At 46.5% G+C, this 19,755-nt stretch overlaps 5 protein-coding genes across 5 annotated transcripts; 3 read left to right on the top strand and 2 right to left on the bottom strand.

Annotated features, from left to right (window-relative positions):
* Positions 1 to 2,468: 2,468 nt before the first annotated feature.
* On the top strand, positions 2,469 to 3,553 carry MRS44_008437 (uncharacterized protein; the record flags this gene model as incomplete). Its single annotated transcript, XM_046273296.2, has 2 exons — positions 2,469 to 2,802; positions 2,859 to 3,553. 2 exons carry the CDS (start codon positions 2,469 to 2,471, stop codon positions 3,551 to 3,553), a joined length of 1,029 nt encoding a protein of 342 aa, XP_046123306.1.
* A 765-nt stretch (positions 3,554 to 4,318) lies between these two features.
* Positions 4,319 to 5,632, bottom strand: MRS44_008436 (uncharacterized protein; the record flags this gene model as incomplete). Its single annotated transcript, XM_046283470.2, has 1 exon — positions 4,319 to 5,632. The coding sequence occupies one exon, from the start codon at positions 5,630 to 5,632 to the stop codon at positions 4,319 to 4,321; it is 1,314 nt and encodes a 437-aa protein (XP_046123307.2).
* Positions 5,633 to 7,266: 1,634 nt separating this feature from the next.
* MRS44_008435 (uncharacterized protein) lies at positions 7,267 to 9,303 on the top strand (the record flags this gene model as incomplete). The annotated part of the gene is made up of 1 exon (XM_065620919.1): positions 7,267 to 9,303. One exon carries the CDS (start codon positions 7,267 to 7,269, stop codon positions 9,301 to 9,303), a length of 2,037 nt encoding a protein of 678 aa, XP_065476991.1.
* Positions 9,304 to 12,649: 3,346 nt separating this feature from the next.
* On the top strand, positions 12,650 to 13,772 carry MRS44_008434 (uncharacterized protein; the record flags this gene model as incomplete). Its single annotated transcript, XM_046272467.2, has 2 exons — positions 12,650 to 12,661; positions 12,816 to 13,772. 2 exons carry the CDS (start codon positions 12,650 to 12,652, stop codon positions 13,770 to 13,772), a joined length of 969 nt encoding a protein of 322 aa, XP_046123309.1.
* A 503-nt stretch (positions 13,773 to 14,275) lies between these two features.
* Positions 14,276 to 16,904, bottom strand: MRS44_008433 (uncharacterized protein; the record flags this gene model as incomplete). The annotated part of the gene is made up of 3 exons (XM_046278078.2): positions 14,276 to 15,802; positions 15,854 to 16,228; positions 16,338 to 16,904. The coding sequence occupies 3 exons, from the start codon at positions 16,902 to 16,904 to the stop codon at positions 14,276 to 14,278; spliced, it is 2,469 nt and encodes an 822-aa protein (XP_046123310.2).
* Between the last annotated feature and the right edge of the window lie 2,851 nt (positions 16,905 to 19,755).

The raw sequence follows: 19,755 nt of genomic DNA, 5'->3' as shown, positions 1-19,755 counted from the left end.
TAATTAACTTAGGCTTAGAGCTAATTTATAAGAGCTTATAGCTATTAGACCTAATTAATAATTTCTATAATACTTAATAATTTATTATAAGCTAGGGGTTAATTAATAGAAATATTATTTAATATATTTATAATAATATAATATTATTTAAAATAATATTAATAATCTTTTAAATAAGAGCTATTAATATATAATAATTATATAAGTCTTAGAGAGATAAATTAATTATATTAATTTATATTTAATAAAAGAGATATTAATATTATCTTAAGTAAGATATAAGTTATATCTAGTAATATACTTAAAGGTATTAAGTATAACTAAGTTATATTAATAACTAAAGTAATTAATATATAAGAAAATATAATAAATATATTTTATATATTAAGTAAGTTATTAGGGCTTAAATAAGTAAATTATAATTACTTATTACCTTTTAAATAAGTAATATATATTAGCTTATATATATATAAATAAGCTATTTATTATTATTTCTAATTAATAAATATTATAAAATTATATAAAATATATAATTAAGACTTAATTAAGTTATAATATTATATTAAATACTTATAAAAAAATACTTTAAGTTAATTAACTCTTTATTATAATATATTATAAATTATATTATAATTTATTAATATAAAAAGACTTTTTTAATAAAATAAATATTAATTAGCTTATTAATATTTTTATAAATAATAAAATTAATATCTTAAAAATACAATATATTTTAAATATTATATTAATTAATATAACTTAATTAAATACTTTTTTATATTTTTATTTATTTTTAGATTTTTATAATAATAAGAAATTAATTTTTTAAAAAACCTAGGGTTAATAAGATATAAAACCTAGGCTTTATAAATAAGCTATTAGCGCTGCCTTAAATCCCTATATAAAAAAACCTTAGGTTAGCTAACTCCTAATTATAATATATAATAAGGTCTATATTATAATTTTATAACTAACCTAGCTTGCTAGGTTAGCTCGCCTGGGCCTTAGCCCATATGAGCCAATAAGTAGTTTATATTTAGTCAGTCACCTTAATGTCATAACATATTAGAAAGGCTAAGGAGCTAACTGCGCCAGGTAAGCTTGCAAGTCTTTAGGCGAATTTCTCAGGTGATGGGACATCCCTGAATTCACTGTCCCGTATATGCTGGACTTGAGGTCGGTGGCAGAAGCTGGCCCGAGACGCCAGCGAGTGAGGCTCAGTAGGGTGACAGGACTAGCAAGGGTTTTCTGTTCACTTTACGCCTGCTCATGAGCCAAGAGGCTTGGATGCTGACTGCATGACAAGGGCCTCTCTAGCCGCTAGCCACTGTGATTCAGGCAGAGGCTCTCTGCCGTGCCAAGATTATGGAAGCGTAATCCTTGACGCCATCATAGCTCGATATTTTTCAAGAAAGTTATCTTTTTCTATTCCTAAATAACCCAACGGCAACTAGGTATTATCTTCTGGTGGTTTTGGCCATGCTGAATACTCTATGGTTAACTCTGCGTAGTTCCCAGAGCCCATCATGCTTAAGATGCTTAGCCTTGCGAAGTCATAGGAGGGGGGTATCTCGTAGCTGCCCTAAGCTTCGTCACAATTTGTTCATTGTGGGCTCGGCAGTCCTTGGAAAGGTCTTTGTCCCGACCTGAAAAAGAAAAACGCGCGTTGAAATATTGGCAAGGAACATGAGACTATTTCGAGCTTAGCTCCAGCGTCCCCGTTCGAACCTGCCGGTATGTTGGAGGGAAAAGATCGGGATCCATCCATCGTCAAAACTACAGAGTAAACCGCAGACATTATTTCGGTGAACACGGATGTCTCAGTCAGTCCATACATCCTGTGCTACTGAGACTAACATCCCAGTCTCTCGGATTCTAGGTAGTGCGCATTATGAGATGAACCGATGGAGCTAGCGAATCTTGATGAACCATAGTAGGGTTTTGATTCAACATACCGGGGGTTAGCTGCGGGCCGGTTCGGCATTTCTTTCCGCTTACATGCTGTGGACCTCACTCATGCAGTGATCAGTCGTGGCGTTCTGACATGGTGTGCGGCACGTGGGGGGATCACCACGGAACCGTCTTCTTTCCCCTGATGCAAGGCGTTGAGAAACAATCGTGCTCACAACCAACAACTCCGCTAAGCGGCTTCATGGGTAAGCACTACTGTAACTGCCTTGGTGACATGCCGTGACTGTTGTGGCACGCCTATTCGACTGGTCCCTTGCAGTTCCACTAGCGGATGTTTCTGGCCACACGTGTCACAGCCAAGATCGTGGTCGCAGCACGCCATCTACCTAGTTGGCGGACGAGTCATTAACACCAGCCCTCGGAAGCCTCCCAAGATTCCTCGCTTGAGACCAAGGCATTTTGCGCCGAGGTGTTGCATCGAGAATCACATCATATGATAAATAACTTGTTGTAGTTGACTGATTGCATTTGCAAATCGCCTCCACTTGCCGCTTCCAATGGTTCTCATCGCCAGCCTCTCTACCGTGGCGCTCCTCAGCGTTGCGATGGCAAGTATCCATGACGACTGTTCAGCCTTTTCCATCGACGGGCCTAACCCTGCAACTTTGAGCTTCTACCGGTTCTACGACTTTCGAAATGCCTCAACCTTGGGCCGTCTGCCAACGGGGGACCCGGCGGCAGAGGACAGAAAGGAGCCTGACACTTTGGTGGTCAGCAAACTGACCAACGACTCCTCTTGGACAGATGACTGGAGAGTCACCATCAAGTATCAGGGGCAAGCCAGTGAGAAGGTTTTGGCACGCCACTACGTCGCTGATCACGTCTACATGGGTATTTTTCGCACCCGCTTCTCGACTTGTCGCTCCGCGCTGACGCCTGACTGCCAGACAAGCCAGATGACGAGGCCCAACTGTCGCTGTACACAGACCGGCTGCAGAACGATACACAGCAAGCCGGAGAGGTCTATTTCAGCCGGGCCCTAGTCGACTCCATTTCTCTACGTGTGTACGCCCGTATCTCGGGTTCTCCAGGTGCCGTGGCCGGCTTCTTCACCTACTTCAACGACACGCAGGAGTCAGACATCGAGGTCATGACCAGGGACGAGGAAAATCGCGTGCACTTCTCAAACCAACCCACGGAGAACACCACCACGTGGACGACCATCCCCGGGTCGACGCACAACTTAACGCGCTCCGGCTCAATGCACGACTGGACCGTGTACCGGTTGGACTGGCTGCGCGAGCAGAAGAAGAGCGCGTGGTACATCAACGGGGAACTCAAGAAGGAATCGGAGATGAACGTCCCCGTCGTGCCGTCGACGGTGTACATCAACATGTGGAGCAACGGCGGGAGCTTCTCCGGGGAGATGGAGGTGGGGGCCAATGCCACCTTGGAGATCCAGTGGATCCAGATGGCGTTCAACGCTTCTGATGTCGAGGCTGAGAGCGTGCCGCAGGGCGGAGTCATTTGCTCCATCGAGGATGGTACGGCAGAGCCGTCAGCGGCAGCAAGATTTGGATCAGCGCCCGGGTCGTGGGCCGCGGTGTTGTTGGTTGTGGCTGCAGTCTGGCTGCAGCTGTGAGTGGAGACCTCGGATCCCCTTGTAAAATCTTTGCGGCTAAAGCAAGGTGTGTAGAAGCCGTCGATTCTTTAATAATGCACGGGTATTCGTCATTGGAATAAGGTTTTGGTGCTATTTTAATATTCCCGAGCCTTGCTGGCAGTGGGGGGCTTGGAGAGACAAATCAGGCTCTAACTAGTTAGTGTGGATACCCCTGTAGGCCACTCGATGTCACCAAAAGGGGCAAAGTAGTCTGGCAAGGATTTCAAGTGTGAGATCGGTATAGAGTACCGGGCCTAGTTTTACTCCATCAGGTGCTTCTCAGCAATCATATCCCTGGGTCCAGGTAGGCTCTACCTTACATCTGCAAGTATCTACTGTACCAACCGATCTTTTGACATCCTGGTAGGCTGCAAGGTCAGTGAGACCGACCTTACTAGCCACGTTCCCTGGGGCCACCCGCAGTGGCATAATAAGGGTGAGATGTTGCGGGACAAACATGCTATGCCAAGACCTTGGCCACTCAACAGGCGGATATGTGAGCTCACCTACCGAGCGAGGCCTTTTCTCTTCTCTCCGCTGAACAACGCAGGTACTGTTTTATATACAACTATTTTGCACTTTCCCCATTTTAGTGGACCAACAAGGTGACAACCTAACAAGACGAAAAGAAACAAGCTCTATTATTACCTGGCAAGGAGAAAACACAGAAAGCCCATCCATAACCTCGACAAAACGTCCAATAACATGACCACTTCGGCTGACAGCACCCTCCTCGTGGGCACATCATACACCGACACCAGCCCCGTTAGCCTGCAGAAACCGACACAGGTCGCGGCAGCTGTCAAGTAGCGTCTTCTGCGGCTTCCATCCCAACTCGGCCATGGCCCGTTGGGGATCGGCCACACAGACGCCCACGTCACCGTCACGGCGTCCGGCCTTGACCATGGGAACGTCCTTCCCGAACGCCGCCTGCACAGCGTCGATGACCTCGTACACAGAGTGGCCGGTGCCGGTGCCGACGTTGAACACCTGGAACCCCTGCTTCTCCTTGACGGTGAGGGCGGCGAGGTGCCCGCGGGCGAGGTCGGAGACGTGGATGAAGTCGCGGATGGCGGTGCCGTCCCGCGTGTCCCAGTCGGTCCCAAAGACGTGCAGCCGATCCATTTCACCCAGCATGACCTTGAGCACGACGGGCATCAGGTTTGTAGGCGTAACACGTGGATCCTCGCCCAGACGGCCAGACTCGTCACAGCCGATGGGGTTGAAATACCTAAGCGCCACGATGGTCCACTCTGGATCTGCAACGGTCAGGTCCGCCAGAATAGCCTCGCAGATCCACTTGCTCCGTCCGTAGGGGTTGGTCAGCCCCGTGCACCCGGACAACGTGGTGCGTGCCTGGCCGCTAGCGTCGCTCCACTCAGTCGTGGTGTGCGTGCACGCCTCCTCGACGAGACGGCCGCCTTGGTCAGCGAGAGAGCCGTATACGGTAGCCGATGACGAAAAGACGAGGTACTTGATGTTGAAGCTCGACAGCATGCTGCAGAACCGAATCAGGCCGCCCACGTTGTTGTCGTAGTACTTGAGCGGCTTCTCGATACTCTCAGAGACGGACTTGTACCCAGCGAAGTGGATGACTCGTTTGATTTTTGAGCCCCTGGGAGTAGAGTAAAGGGGCAGAATATGTCCCATCTTGATTTCGTCTCTGAAGTCGGCTTCGTAGAAGCGCAAGTCAGGGCGACGGAGGCCAAGAGAGCTGGCGTGTTTGTCCGCCATGTCGTTCAGCGTGTCGAGCACGCCCATGAAGGCGTTGCTGAGGTTATCGACAACGACAACGTTGCGACCGTCTTTCAGCAGCTCCCATACCGTGTGGCTGCCAATATAACCCAGACCACCCACCACCAGCACGTACTCGTGTGAGTTCAACGCGAACGAGGCGCGAGAAGGCGGTCCGCTGAAAAGAACATCCCGCTCTGTGTCAGGAGTGCCCGGCTGGGAGAGGGAGCTCAAGGACTGGAAAGACTGAGAGCGAGAGGGAAAGGGGAATTCAGCATCACTGATGGGAGTCTCTGTCCCTGGGAGAGAGAAGTATGAGTCCATGATGATTCAACTCGCAAAAGTAATAAAAAGATGACTGAACGAATGTAAGGGCCCTGAGCGAGTGTGAATGGCCTCGGAGTACTGATGATGATGTTCGTCTACAAGCACCACATCAACGCGGTTGAGCCGCTGGATTATATACCCGAATCCTCTTCTCAACCATCTCCAGAGGCTCCGGGATCCTTGCAAGCAACGCGTCAACACGAGCAGTGCAGAGAAATTCAAATCTCATGCCCAACCTCATGGCGGGAAACTTGGAAGCCATCTTGGCCGAGAGCGACGCCAACTACATACGGCATCACGACAAAGAAAGTTGGCAAGTTCGCACCATGCCTCCAAGACGAGATCCAACACGGCAACTGCATCATGCAACAGGGAGCCAAGATTCGGCACGGCTTAGCTGACAGACTCTGCACTTGACGGTGAAGCCGGTGAGGCACCATGTCGCCATGTCTCAATCTGGGCATTCGCAATCAAAGTCGGTTGTTGTCACATTTCTCTCTTCCAGTATGGACATGAAAAGCCTCACTGGAGCACGGCTCAACCAGAGTCCGTTTGTGCATCTCGTAGCGGCTGGCAGCCTACCGGACGGCCCATGTGCTCCCGGCACAGGTCGAAGCAAGATGGTAAACAGGGCATGTCGTGGAGACACCGTATGTAATCCCTGAAGTTTGCTTATGCCTTCGACGCTAACATAAGCTATTGACTCGGTTGCATGCCGTTTCCTGTACGCCGCCAGCATTATTGCACTTTGAGGCCGCTGCCTTGATGGTGTGCGATGTTTTTGTTTCCTTGCAATAGGAGCAATCTGCCAACCGCTATTCTGAATATTAATAGCACCCCCCTGGACGACTTGGCAATATTGACCTTCTCCATTGCCGGTAAGAATTTTTTCGATGCTCGATAGATCGTAGATCCTCATCTGAGACCGTAAGCGGATACGAACCAAAAGCAAACCCATTTTCAGGCCGCTTTCGTTGAACCGCCAGTAGCATGCAAGTCACGGAGCGCGCATCTATGCATGTTGATGTTGGCATGCCCCTGGTTCCTGGGCCGCTTCCCAAGCCCGACTTCGACATGGTTCCTGGGCCATGCATCCCCCACTTTCCCCATCAGGGTCAAATCTGGCGACATGCTCCATGTTGATCCCTCGACAGCCTCCAATAGGCGCTAGCAAACAGCCTCGTCTTTGTACATTGTAGCATTGGTGGGTCCCTGTCAGCTTGAACCTCTTGGAGAATAAGCAATGGCTCGGCTCTCAGCTTACCTCGAATCTGGGATTCATCACGGGCAGCCACGGAGCCGATGGCTTCAATGGCCTCAGATTCAGCTGGATCTAGACCACTAGGTTTATCGTCTTGGCGGCCCGTGCCAATTTGCCATGATTACTGTTACGTCTTTATTGCTTTACTCAAAAACTTGTCTGCCTTGGCTTGTAGTTTTCCCTCGTCTATCCATAGGGATATCTACCTCGTCCTTCCCCTTGAGGTTCACTGTGCAGTCGGTCTCGTTTCATTCGCTCACAGATGCCCTTATCTTTCGTTTACTTCCTCTCTCTCAGTCCTTTCCACTGCTCCTCAGGCCTTGCTTGAGGGCTGCCGCTCGTTGATATTGCGAACTACTGGTCCCAGATAATGGCCGTCCCCAGTAATAACCCCTTCTGGAGCAACGAAGACCCTTCAAACGAGGACCTTATCCTGCCTTGCAATGTCAGGCTTGATCCTGCAGTTTCTGAGGCTCAGCCCAATCGCCCAGCACCTCTGTCCAGCCCATCTACTCGCTCTCTGAATGACCCCTTCGCTACTCCTCCACCGGCCAGCCCCGCCCTCAGCCCTATCACGTCCCCTCCTCAGGCTATAACCTTGGACCGAACTTCCCGCAAGGTTGGCATCTACGGGCCTTACCTGGACTCTGCCGCCTCCTATGAGAATTCGTTGAGAAGCCAGGCTGGCCAACGTCTTACCACCTCGAGCCCGGCGGATGAGAAGTCCTCCGCCACCGCCAAGAAGCGATCGCTGTGGACTCGCTTCTGGCATGCTGTTGCCAACCAAATCTCACCTAAGGCTCTTTGGGATCTCATCAACCCAAAGGAGTACCTCTACCCCATGACCGTCAAGAAGTACCTCGCCCTTGCCGGCGTCTGCGCTTGTGTCGCCGCCATCGTCATCTCGAATCACTACACCCACTGGATGACTAAGGCCATCGCTCAGACACGAAGCTACATGCTCCCTGTCCTGGTCATTGTCCTCACCATCGAGCCTACCATGTTCCTCATCATCATGTGTATTGCCAAGGTTCCCCCCTACAATCCGCCAGCCACAGAAACCCGACAAGTCGTCCAAGAAGCCTTCAACGAAAAGAGCGTAGGAGACCTCGAACGAGGCGTTGTAGTCACCACTGCTCCCAAAGTCTGGGAAGCTGCTTTCGTCATTCCCTGCCACAATTCGGATCGCGAAGCTCTTCAAAAGGTGCTGGAATCTGCATACCCGCACTTCCGCCCCCAGGACATCTTTGTCATTGACAACGCCCGCACCCGCTACCCAAATGACCTTTCATTCCGATACTGGCTCAGGGCTCTCAATCCCAGCATCAACTACATCTGGTCTCCAATCGGGTCAAAGAACGCTGCGCAGCTTGTTGGTTCTCTGGCAGCAAAGAACTACAAGTACATCCTGACAACAGACGATGATGTCTCTCTCCCCGATAACTACCGCCACCCCACGCACCTCATGGACGATCAGATCAAGGCAGTCGCTTTCCCCCTCATAGGCATCGACGCCGAGGGCCACACCCCGCTAGGCATGGTCTCTTGGCAGGACTGCGAGTACCGCATGGCCGGCCTCACCAAGCTCGCCGAGTACAGAACCTGCGGCGTCAACTTCCCGCACGGCGCCGGATGGTTTGTCGACCGCGATACCTTTGTTGAGCTTCTCACAAAGTATCACCCCATGGACTTTATCGCCGAGGACGCCAACGCCGGCTTTGCCATGATGCGCCTCAACAAGCAAATTGCCTTTGACGCCCAGGTGACTCTTGCGACAGAAGTGCCCTCAACTCTGCTCGGTCCGGGCTTGAACTGGTGTAAGCAGAGAGTCAAGTCTTGGGAGATGGGTCGCCACAGTCTCATCTGGAAGCTCTTCCGCCACTTGTTCCGTATGAATGGCCAGCGCACCGTCTCGGGTATTATCGTGCAAAAGTTCCTCTTTCTCTACACTTTGACCTGTCTCGTCATCGACTGGGTGCGCATTCCCGTTCTGGTGGCCCTGGGAGCCCACAAGGGCTACTGGATCTTCTTTTGCAGTCTTGCCTTTGTGGCCGCCGTTCCGCCCGTACTCTACAACTACATTAGTTGTCGACACCGCCCGGATATGCGCATCGGCCTCGTCACCGCTGCTACCTATCCATTCTACAAGCAGCTCTACGCATTCATCTCCGTTCTGGGCGCCGTCCGCTGGGCCCTGTTCTACATCGGAGGCCACGTCCGGGCTAAACCTATCCGCACAATGCTCAAGGATGGTGATGATGCCTGCTTCTGGTTGGATCCTAGGTTCGAGACGAACCCTGGCTGGCTGGCTGATGAGAGAGAACAGCAGCTGGCCAACGAGTCGGCATCGGCAACTATTGTCGACTCAAGCCCCGCACATAACCGAGATAATTCTCCGGCACAGTAGATATATATAATATATAGCAATTCGAGTCACTCGGTAAGTACTTAAATATTAATACTATGAATATATCATATTGTATTTTTTTTTGCCCTGGTAGCCTGTGGCGACGTGTGGCATTGCAAGCACGGTTATATCTTGTGTTTGTATTGCAAATATGAAATACGACAACCATAGGCTCGCATTAGGTAATAAATACGACCTGGTTAGTAAAACCATAAATCCTTAATATATTAGAGACGTTATTAAATCAGGTGCCCAGCGAACACGTACGACACTTGATGGTGTTGTCACAATGGCGTCTACCTCACGTAGCAGCTCGGGCCGTGAACTGATATCAATGTGACCCGCAAGACACGCGCAGCCAGAACATTCACTCCCTTGTGCAACAAGGGCGTGGCGTCGACCGTCTCGTAGTTCTAGTGCAGAGGGGTTCCCTTGCAAGGGCCGATGCTCAGGCTGTGGCCGTTAAGGAAGAGCCGGTACCTTGAGTCGGCTGAGACATGGATTGTCACGGATTTCTCATCATGGGGGAGGACGAACTCGCGCCGGAAGAGGGCAAAGTTGCCAGGGTTGCGAGTATCATGGTAGTCAGGCAGCCAAATTCAGTTGGTGCCAGTTTCCTAGGGTCGTTCTATTCTCAAGATGGCCGGGTTGTGCTGTTTCCGGGTGCATATACCTTGGAGGCGTACATATGAACCAGGTATAGTGTGAGGATGGATAGGTGGCGTCAGCGAGGGTGCTTATACTTTCCTGATGCTGATTGCCGTGGCTTAGAAGGATGGCGCAGGATTGCGCTCGGGCTTAGTGCATGTTAGGGGACCTTTCAAACCCCTCTTCGGCGTGAGATATCCCGATATACGGCGCTGCAAGAGGATCGGCTTGTCAGGTTGTGAGGCCGGGTCTGATCTAATCAGGGATTTTACGCTAACTTGACGATGTTGTCCGAAGGGGCAGTGGGCCGTTAGGATTAAAGCCAGCCAAACCAGGACGCCGGTAACTTGAGTATGATCTGCTGGATTTTTGTGCGTGGGTGTCGTGGATGAAAGAAGCAATGATAACTCTCTTCTTGGCTCTTCGACTTATGGTTTGATGCCTTTTGCTAGCTCGTGGAAACTTGCTTCTGACTTGGGTGCCTTGAGCCTAAGGAACTCGACCCGGAGAATACGCTGCTTCCCCTTATTATGTGGAGCAGACTACTAGGCATAAATCTTAGCTCGGGTAATTAAAAAAGTGAACCTCGCCTCTGCGTTGGGGTGAAGCGGATGCTGCGGACACTTATCTTCAAAACCCCCTTCTCTCCTTTCACGTCGCGTTGACTATTTCTCGCTCCGTGCTATTATTGAGTCCTTTCTGTTAGATACTGTTCCCTTTAGACTTACCTATCCACCTCACCATTGGCGGCTTCACCATCGATATCATGGACGCGACGACGAGTGCCAACGTGCTGACCCTGGAGCCGGCCTTCCCGAGACCATGAACCTTTATGATCTCCGATATTCTGAAGGAGCCGGATGATGAGATGTCACTGGTCTGGTTCCTCCTTTACTCCAACTACTTCGACGTCTGAGGTCTTTGCGCTAGCACCTCGATTAGCGTATAGAATGAAACGCACCCCGAGGCTATGACCTTTTAAAAAGTAATTTTAAGAGGTTACGTTAGATATAGAATAAGGGGAGTAAAGGTAATATATAAGAGAACTAATAGCTAGCTAAGATAAGAAGGTAAATAGAGGGGTTATAAAAAGAGCTAATAAGGTAAGATTTATACCCTAGGGTATAAATTAAATAAATAGCTCTAAAGTCTTATTAAAATCTTAGAAACTTTTAACCCTAGGGTATAAGTCTGCTCAATAGGGTTTAATCTTTTATATTTTGATTTATAAAATAAAAGCTATTAATCTTTTCTTAAGATTATTTCCCTTAATAAAATAAAGCTTTTTTACCTTAAGGTATAAAATAAAGTCTTAACTCTTTTTTTATTAATATTATTATTTATTAATTTTTATTTAAGTTTATTTATTAATAACATACTTAACAAGCAAGTGTCTCAGACAAGTAAGTGTCTTAGCATACTGTGTACCTAAAAATAGGTAATTTAAAATTTCTAAGAACTATTATACAATAGCTATAAACTTAAAAAGAGTACTTTTATAAACCTAACTCTTTATTAAATCTTGTTATACTTTTTTTATATTTTTATAAAAATTCCTTTATAAAGAAATAGCTTTTTATATAGTGTGAATATACTTTTCTCTAAACTCTTTTATTAGAAATTTTTATAAAAATCTAAGAAAATTAGATATTATTTTATTTTATTTAAATAAGGTATTTAGAAAATATAACCTATTTTAAGCTCTTATTTATATTTTTAAAAAATCTTAATATAATTTTCTCAAAGGAGGATATCTTACTATAGGGTAATTTAAGACACTTGCTTATTAAGTACGTTATATAAGGTTTAAAGACTAAAAATTAAAAAAAGTAATAAACTTATTATTTAAAGCTAAATATAAAAATTAAAAATAAATACTTATATATAATAAGAGGGTAATTCCTAAGGGATAAACTAGTTATACTGGGTTTATATTAGCAGAAGGGATACTAGTATTATCTTAAATAAGGTATAAGTTATATCTAGTAATATACTTAAACATATTAAGTATAACTAAGTTATATTAATAGCTAAGGTAGCTGGTATATAAGAAAGTATAATAAGCGTATTCTATATATTTAATAATACTTATTAGACTAACTATAAGTTAGGGCCGATATTATTCCTAGAGCGTATTAGTCCTAGACCGCCGTCGTTCTAGTGGTTAGCGGTCCTCCTCTGATAGGCCCGTCGGTACTCCGAAATATAAAGGCCACGTGATGTAACCGCCAGGGTTATAACAATTTGGGGGGTAAACCGGGAAGCACAGATAGCCCAAAGCCAACGCCGATGGCAGTGAACCCATGTATTCTTCATGGACCTACAGAGTAGTGTCATCAAAATCAAGCAATTCGCTGTCACTGGAGAGAACCAATCACGTTCGCTCGGCCATCGGACTGCCTGCCCCGGAGCCCCCAACTGACCCTTGTCCAAGGCCGAAGGCCGAGCACCGAGTGGGGCGAGCACCGAACGCTTCATTTGGGACTCCATATAATAGGCTACACAACTGCTTCCTATAAGCCACCTGCTTTAGACCTTTCTCCTTGGATCCTATATTTATGTCCCATCTGCGATCTCACCGTACCTATCCTTCCCCGCCTTCGTCACGTTTGGCTTTTCTGCAGCCGTCGGTGAACGAGACGACTTGACTATAGCAGAATTACCCTTAAACTAAGGAAGAAGCCTGGGATTTGGTAAAATGTCGACTCTGGTATGTATCGCCTTGTTCTTCGGCCATATAAAGCCATCTTGTAGATGGAAAGAGTTTTTATCCGTGTTGATGAAAAGCACCTGTCAGGGTTTCTAGTATCCTCGTAATAAACGTTGCAATACTTTCATCTATATCGACTGACTGTTCGACACAGGATCTACGCGTCGGTAATAAATATCGCATTGGCCGAAAGATCGGCGGCGGATCTTTCGGCGATGTATACCTCGGCACCAACATCATCTCGGGCGAAGAGATCGCAATCAAGCTCGAAAGCGTCAAGGCCAAGCATCCGCAACTCGAATACGAGGCACGCGTTTACAAGTCACTTGCCGGCGGCGTGGGAATACCCTTTGTACGATGGTATGGCACCGAATGCGACTATAATGCCATGGTATATGACCTTCTCGGTCCCAGTTTGGAAGATCTCTTCAACTTTTGCAACCGCAAGTTTTCCCTCAAAACCGTCCTTCTCCTCGTTGACCAGTTGATCTCTCGGGTCGAATACATCCATGCCAAGTCCTTCATCCATCGGGACATCAAACCGGATAACTTCTTGATGGGTGTCGGCAAGCGAGGAAATCAGGTCAACGCAATCGACTTCGGTTTGGCCAAGAAATACCGCGACCCAAAAACCCATTTCCACATCCCATACCGCGAGAATAAAAACCTCACCGGGACCGCGCGTTACGCATCCATCAACACACATCTCGGCGTTGAACAGGCACGGCGGGATGATATGGAATCCCTCGGTTATGTTATCTTATATTTCAGTCTCGGCTCCCTGCCTTGGCAAGGTTTGAAGGCAGCGACCAAAAAACAAAAGTATGATCGCATCATGGAGAAGAAGATGACTACGCCAACGGAAGTCTTGTGTCGTTGCCTGCCCAACGAGTTCGCCATCTATCTCAATTACTGCCGATCTCTTCGCTTCGATGACAAGCCTGATTACAGCTATCTGCGAAAGATCTTTCGGGATCTCTTTGTCCGAGAGGGCTTTCAGTATGATTACGTGTTTGATTGGACTGTCTACAAATATCAGAAAAATACCGAGGCCATGGCCAAGGCTGGTGGAGGCAATGGCCCGGCTGCAGGCGACCGAACTCGACACTGAATGGAGTTGGCTTTCAGTTGTACGCCTCCCGAGATGTAAAGCGCAACCAAGAGATCTCTACAGAATTGACCTCTTATTCAGAGTGAACCAGCAGACTACGTGTTGCCCAGAACGGGCTTCTAGAGGTGAAGGTGCTTCCAGGTGCCGACTCTCTGGGAATGTCTTGCTCCAAGGCATTAATGTCATGCACACGCCAATGCCAACCCCTAGCTTCGAGTACACTGGCTGCCACGACAATGGTGGGTGGGACAAGCCATCTCTGTCTCGGACTTGGCCTTGTCTGAGCTGTTCCTAGAGTTGAGAGAGTTGGGCAGCAAGATTGCCAAGAAATCCTTGGAGAACTGCTTGGGAGTGATGAATAGTGCTGGCCTTTCCTCTATGAGAGGTGGCTAAAAGTAGCTGGTCAAAATCTGGTCATCCTTGGTAGTATTTCTCGAGATCTATAGGTCCTACTACGACCATGCTAGAATCCTTCTATGACGCCAGACGAGTCATAGCTCATGTTACATCTCAATATCACCAGCCAAGCCATTCCACACCGCCCAGTATTCCGTCATATTGTCAACTGATGGCTCTGTTAATGCCTGGCTCGCATCCCAGGAGGCATCGTTCTCCGTGAGCCACAATCCCGAGAATGCGGGGTTCGTTGACAAGGAACCTTCTGATATGGGCAGATTATCCGTAAACTCGCTGACTGATTGACTGCCGCCAGATATAAGCTGCTCGCTGAATTCTGGGAAGTTGGGTCTGATAGATGATGTCTCGAGCGACATTGCGTCGTCACCTGAGCGGCCGATCCGAGAGAAGGAGTTGGGTGTTTCCGGGAAGCTATCGGGAATAGAGTGTAGCTCGTGTCTCATGCTACTGACGGAACCTCTAATGTCTGATAGGTTCGAAGGGGCGGTATCGACTTGCCGAGGAAGCTCGGCGCTCACCCCGATACGAGTAGTTGACGGTGGAACGGCTCTGCTCTCGTCGTTGGGTCCCTGGCCATCAAAGACTAGGCCAGTCTCATGTAATCGCTTCCCCCTTTCCACAAGTTTTACGAGTGCAGACCATGGCTCACATGCCCCACGGGCTCCAAAGCTTGTGGTCCAGAGGCCCAGTACAAGTCCCAGGGCATTCCAAGACTGTCGAGCAACGTCCGTATCATGAGGTCTGAGATACAAGCTTTCCAGTAGGAAGGCGGTTGCATGCCAATGTATATAGGTGCCAAATATCCAGCCTCGGCGGTGAGGCGGCGACATCGTCTCCAACACGTGCAAGCACTCAATAGTCTCGATCGAAGCCGCCACTAGACGGTCCCGAAGGTTGTTTGAAACGGAGTGCCGCAACTCGGAAGACAAGACATGATGATAGATAAGAAGAGGTGCCGTGGCAAGGGATAGCTTTGCATTAGTAGCTGTAAGCCATTCTAGGCCGTCATCTGCGCAGTGCCGAAGATAGCGCTCTTGTATCTGCTCTCTGCGCTTTGCCACTAATTCTTCCATTCCCTCTTCGTTGGGGGGTTGAGGGCCCTTTTGCCCTCGTGCATGTGTCAACTTCTTCAACAGCAAGCTAATCTCATACTTGACTAGCATATGGGTCATGTCGGTCATGCCTGTCCTTGAAGGTGGATGCTCCCTGTACGCGGGATCAAGGTCGGAGTCGTTGATATTTAGCGGAGGTCCGACATCGATACAGTCGTCAGCTATCAACCAGTCGGTATTCAAATCCAGAGCTGTCCTCAAATCCAACATCCAGAGGCAGAGCCATAGTCTCCTTCGGGTCTCCAAGTGGAGTGGAGACTCTTGAGAATTGGGGCCCAGATGCACACCAATGCCTTGCGCCATACGCACAGCGAGTGCAGTGAGGTTCCAGGTCGACCGTGGTTGCACGTATTGCCTTAGAGAATAAATATACAAGACAAAAGCTTGCAGTGTCACTAGGTCCGCAGATGTCATGAACTCTGCTCTTGCAAGTGCCTGCTCTGAAGCACAGCGGTACTGATTGATCAGCGTCTCCTTTTCTCGACCCAAAAGCTCCCGCACCTGCTCCATGTCAGTCGAATTCGTAATAAGGATGGTGGGAAGTAAACATACCTCTTCCAGAGCCATGGAACCTACAGCAGCGAAGTAGATGGCGAAGATCAACGCTTCCTCGGGTGGGCTGAGCGAACGAACCCTACCTTGAATGCTTCTGATCGTCTTGCTCAACGTCGGAATATGGAAGAGTTTTACCAAGGGATTGACGTTTTCAATAAATGTCTGCCAGTAAAAGGGTATCTGTGACGGAGAAGGATGCTGGCTGCTGAGATTCGAGTCGCGTGAGGTATAGCACAAAACCAGAGCATGGGTACCAGGAGGAGTTGGAAAGTCTTCTAAAAACCGTTTTGCCGGATCGAAATTGCGAGCATCGGGGCCAATTGTGATTTCTCCATCCCCATCAGTTGCGACAAGCCCACCGGCCTTATGAACCTGTTGATAATGTTATTGGAGAACTGTTGAACAGGAAAGACCCCTAGACAGCTATGATTGAGGCGAAAGTTGAACAAGAAAATGTGCGTTCTGGAGGGAGTTCGCATACCAATTCGTTTAGCTTCACCAGGACTGAAGTATACTCGCAGCTGGCCTCTTCTTCGATATGAGTTCCTGGCTTCGCGTCGAACATGTAGAGTCGCCTGGGCAGCCTCTCCCCGGTGTACCACCATCGATCAATCCACTGCTCTTTAACCAGAATACCCTCATCGAGTCGAAACTGTATATCTGACTGACTCAAAGTTGGGCGTTCCTTCGAAACGAAAGCCGCTGTCTGATGGGATACGGGCCTGCCTCCTAGGCCTCTCTGGAGGATGTGCTCGGTGGCTCGAGCGCGTGGTTTCGGCCGGGCTCGACCAGGCGGTGGAAACATACATTTGGTCCCATGCCTGGCGCAGTTGGCGCACGGAATTGCCTTGTCGCATTTGACCTTCCGACGACGACATGTCACACACGACCGCACGCTCAAGAATGGCTGGCCGCTGGTTGAGGCTACTGGTGGTAGGTTTGACTCAGCGGGGCCGCAAGCAGTCGAGGGATTGTCGGATGGAGTATCGTTGGAGTCGAGATTCCTTGGGCGTGTTTCTGGTGAGGTATCGCGCAGATTAAGATCCATAGCTCTCACTTTGATAAGCAGGTTCGTGGCTCAATAGCGAGAATCATCAGCCTGACCATCTTGACGTAATAGAGACTTCAACCGGCGGCTCGGATATTCAGTTTTGCCGAAGACCACCGAACCAAGGGAGAAAAATCCAGCACAGTAATGACAGGGGGCAAGTGGCTCTGTTCCGAGATGCAGTACCCGATACCACCCACGACCACTTAATGGGCACCCCCGCTTAATGGACCAGTGGGTTCCACCAAATGGAGGGACAGCGACGACTATGTGATACCTATTGGATTGGACCCTATACAATAGCTCAGAGGGTGGTCACGTCCCTTTAATATCAGGCTAGGTAATCTCTAGATTATTAGCATATTAGGTCTAATTAAAAAGGCTATATTATAGCCTAAAAGGGAAAAAAGGGATTCTTATAAGAATATTAATATAAGTAATATATATAAGTTTAAAGATAAGTCTAATTTATTAATAATTAAGAGTCTTATATATAAATTAATAATTATTAATTATAATATTAAGTAAAAAGTATTTATTAATTACTCCTTAAATAATAATAATAAATATAAATATAAAGCTAGCCTTTAATAATAATTAAATTACTTAATTTAATATCTTTAAAATAAAAATAAAAAATTAAGATTTATAAGTTTATATTAATTTAGTAGCTAAAAATAAGCTTAATCTTATAATAATTATATATATTCCTAAGGGATAAACTAGTCATACGGGGTTTATATTAGTAAAGGAGAATATTATATTATTTTAAACGGGGTATAATTATATCTAGTAATATACTTAAGGGTATTAAGTATAACTAAGTTATATTAATAGCTAGGTAGCTAGTATATAAGAAAGTATAATAAGTATGTTTTATATACTTCTTATAATATAATAGCTCATAATAGATTATAGCTTATAGGGCCTAAGCTATTATAATCTATCTAGCTAGCTTAGAGGGAATTATAGCCTACGAGGCGTGATTTATCCTAATTAATGCGTGGTTAGCTAGTTAATATAAGTCCTTTCTATTACGTAGCCTAGGGGTTGTGACGATCGTGGGATTCCCAAGGGATAAACCGGTCGTGCTGGTTTATGTTGGCAGAGGAGAATGTTGCGTAGCCTTGAAGGGTGGTGTAAGTCACGTCTGGTAATGTGCTCACAGGTATTGAGTGTAACCAAGTTGTATTGATAGCTGAGGTAGCTGGTACATAGGAGAATGCTAATGGGCGTGTTCTATATACTTGGAATGAGTCCGGGGACCGACGTTGTCCATACTCGGTCCAGGGTAGGACCGACAGTTGTTTCGTTCGGTCCTGGGACCGGGGGGAGCGAGGCTCGGTCCCTTCGGTCCCTTCTGCTTAGTCAGTTGGTTCTGCCGGGCTTCCCCGCCTGGTCCATGTCATGGCCGTGACAGGGGTCTTCCGAGCTATAATATAATATCTCCCCTCTATTAGTCTTATCCTTAAGGCTATATCTATAACCTTAATTATTTTATGTATATATACTAATTCTAAACTTATAAAAATCTTTTATTAATATATCTAATTGTCTTGCCTTATTACTTATAAAAACTATTAGTTAAGCTATTAATTGTTTTTTTCTATAGGAGAATTTTTTTATGCTAGCAGACTATGGGGCAGCTAATAGTTTTTTTCTTAACTATAGTGGGTCTCAAAAAGTAATGATATATTTTCTTATACCCCGCTCTTACTTTAACCTCTACTAAATTCATCACTAACTTTAATTATTTATTACATAGTTAATTTACGTCTAAATGGCGCTAACTTAGTATTATTCTCCTCATATGAGAACGAGGATTATTTAGAGGTATAACTCGGGCGTATTGGCCGCCTAGATCATATGGGAAGAGGGTATCTCTCGGTATATAATTTATGGTGTGGTCTAAAGATATTATAACTAAGAGAGTGCCTGGGACTAACCTAAGTGTAGTCGGCTATGTATTATTAGAGCGAGGGAAAGAAAGAGAATTTTAAGGGTTATTGCCTAAGACCCTTATCTTTAGGTATAAGAATTGATCGAGAAAGCCGGGCTGAGCTACTATAAGGTAACTTTAATCTTATACCTTTGGAAGGAAGGGATTATATATTATAAGTCCCTTCTTTAACCTTTCCTTAGCGAGAATCATACTAGATAGCATCTATGCTTTGCCCGGCGGTATATTTATATAGCTAAGGACTTTTGGGAGAAATGGACCTTCTTTAATAAGGTTATCGTCGCTCGAGGAGAGGGCCAGAGGCATATATAGGTCTTCTATAAACTAGTATTTCTTCTTCTTATAAGTATAACTCTTCTAACTATCCCTAGCATAAGAGACTTTTTAGAGATAATATTTAGACTCGCATTACTCTGATAAGGCACTTATAGATATTCTTTAGTGCCTTTAACCTTTATAGACGCCTCCTGATAGTCCCCTTAGCCAGCGATCTAGATAGCCCTCGCGGCGGAGTAACTGCGAGGATTATTCTTAAGTGCTTATAGTAATTCCTTCCCCGGATCGTGATAAGGAATAGTTACTTTTAGTATAATAACGCTAGCACCTTTATAGCCTATATTATTAGAGACTAGATCTATAAGTAGTATAAGAATCGGAGGGCCGAGGTTATGGATTAGCCGCCTTATAGCCTGGATCTTAACCCTATAGAAAACCTATGGGCAATCCTTAAAGAGAGGATTTATAAGCGATATTTAGAGCTTATATATATGCCTAAGACCGAGGAGTTAAAGTAGGCTCTTATTGTAGCTGCGGTCGAGCTATGGGAAGAGATTAAGCCGGAAGTTATTAAAAACCTTATCTACTTAATAAAGCAAAGAATATAGGCTATTG

The sequence above is a fragment of the Fusarium solani genome (genome assembly GCF_023522795.1).
Source record: "Fusarium solani strain SB1 chromosome Unknown bctg00000005, whole genome shotgun sequence".
NCBI classification, from domain to species: Eukaryota; Fungi; Ascomycota; class Sordariomycetes; order Hypocreales; family Nectriaceae; genus Fusarium; species Fusarium solani.
The sequence above is the reverse complement of the archived record's forward strand: the minus strand, read 5'-3'. Positions and strand labels throughout refer to the sequence as shown.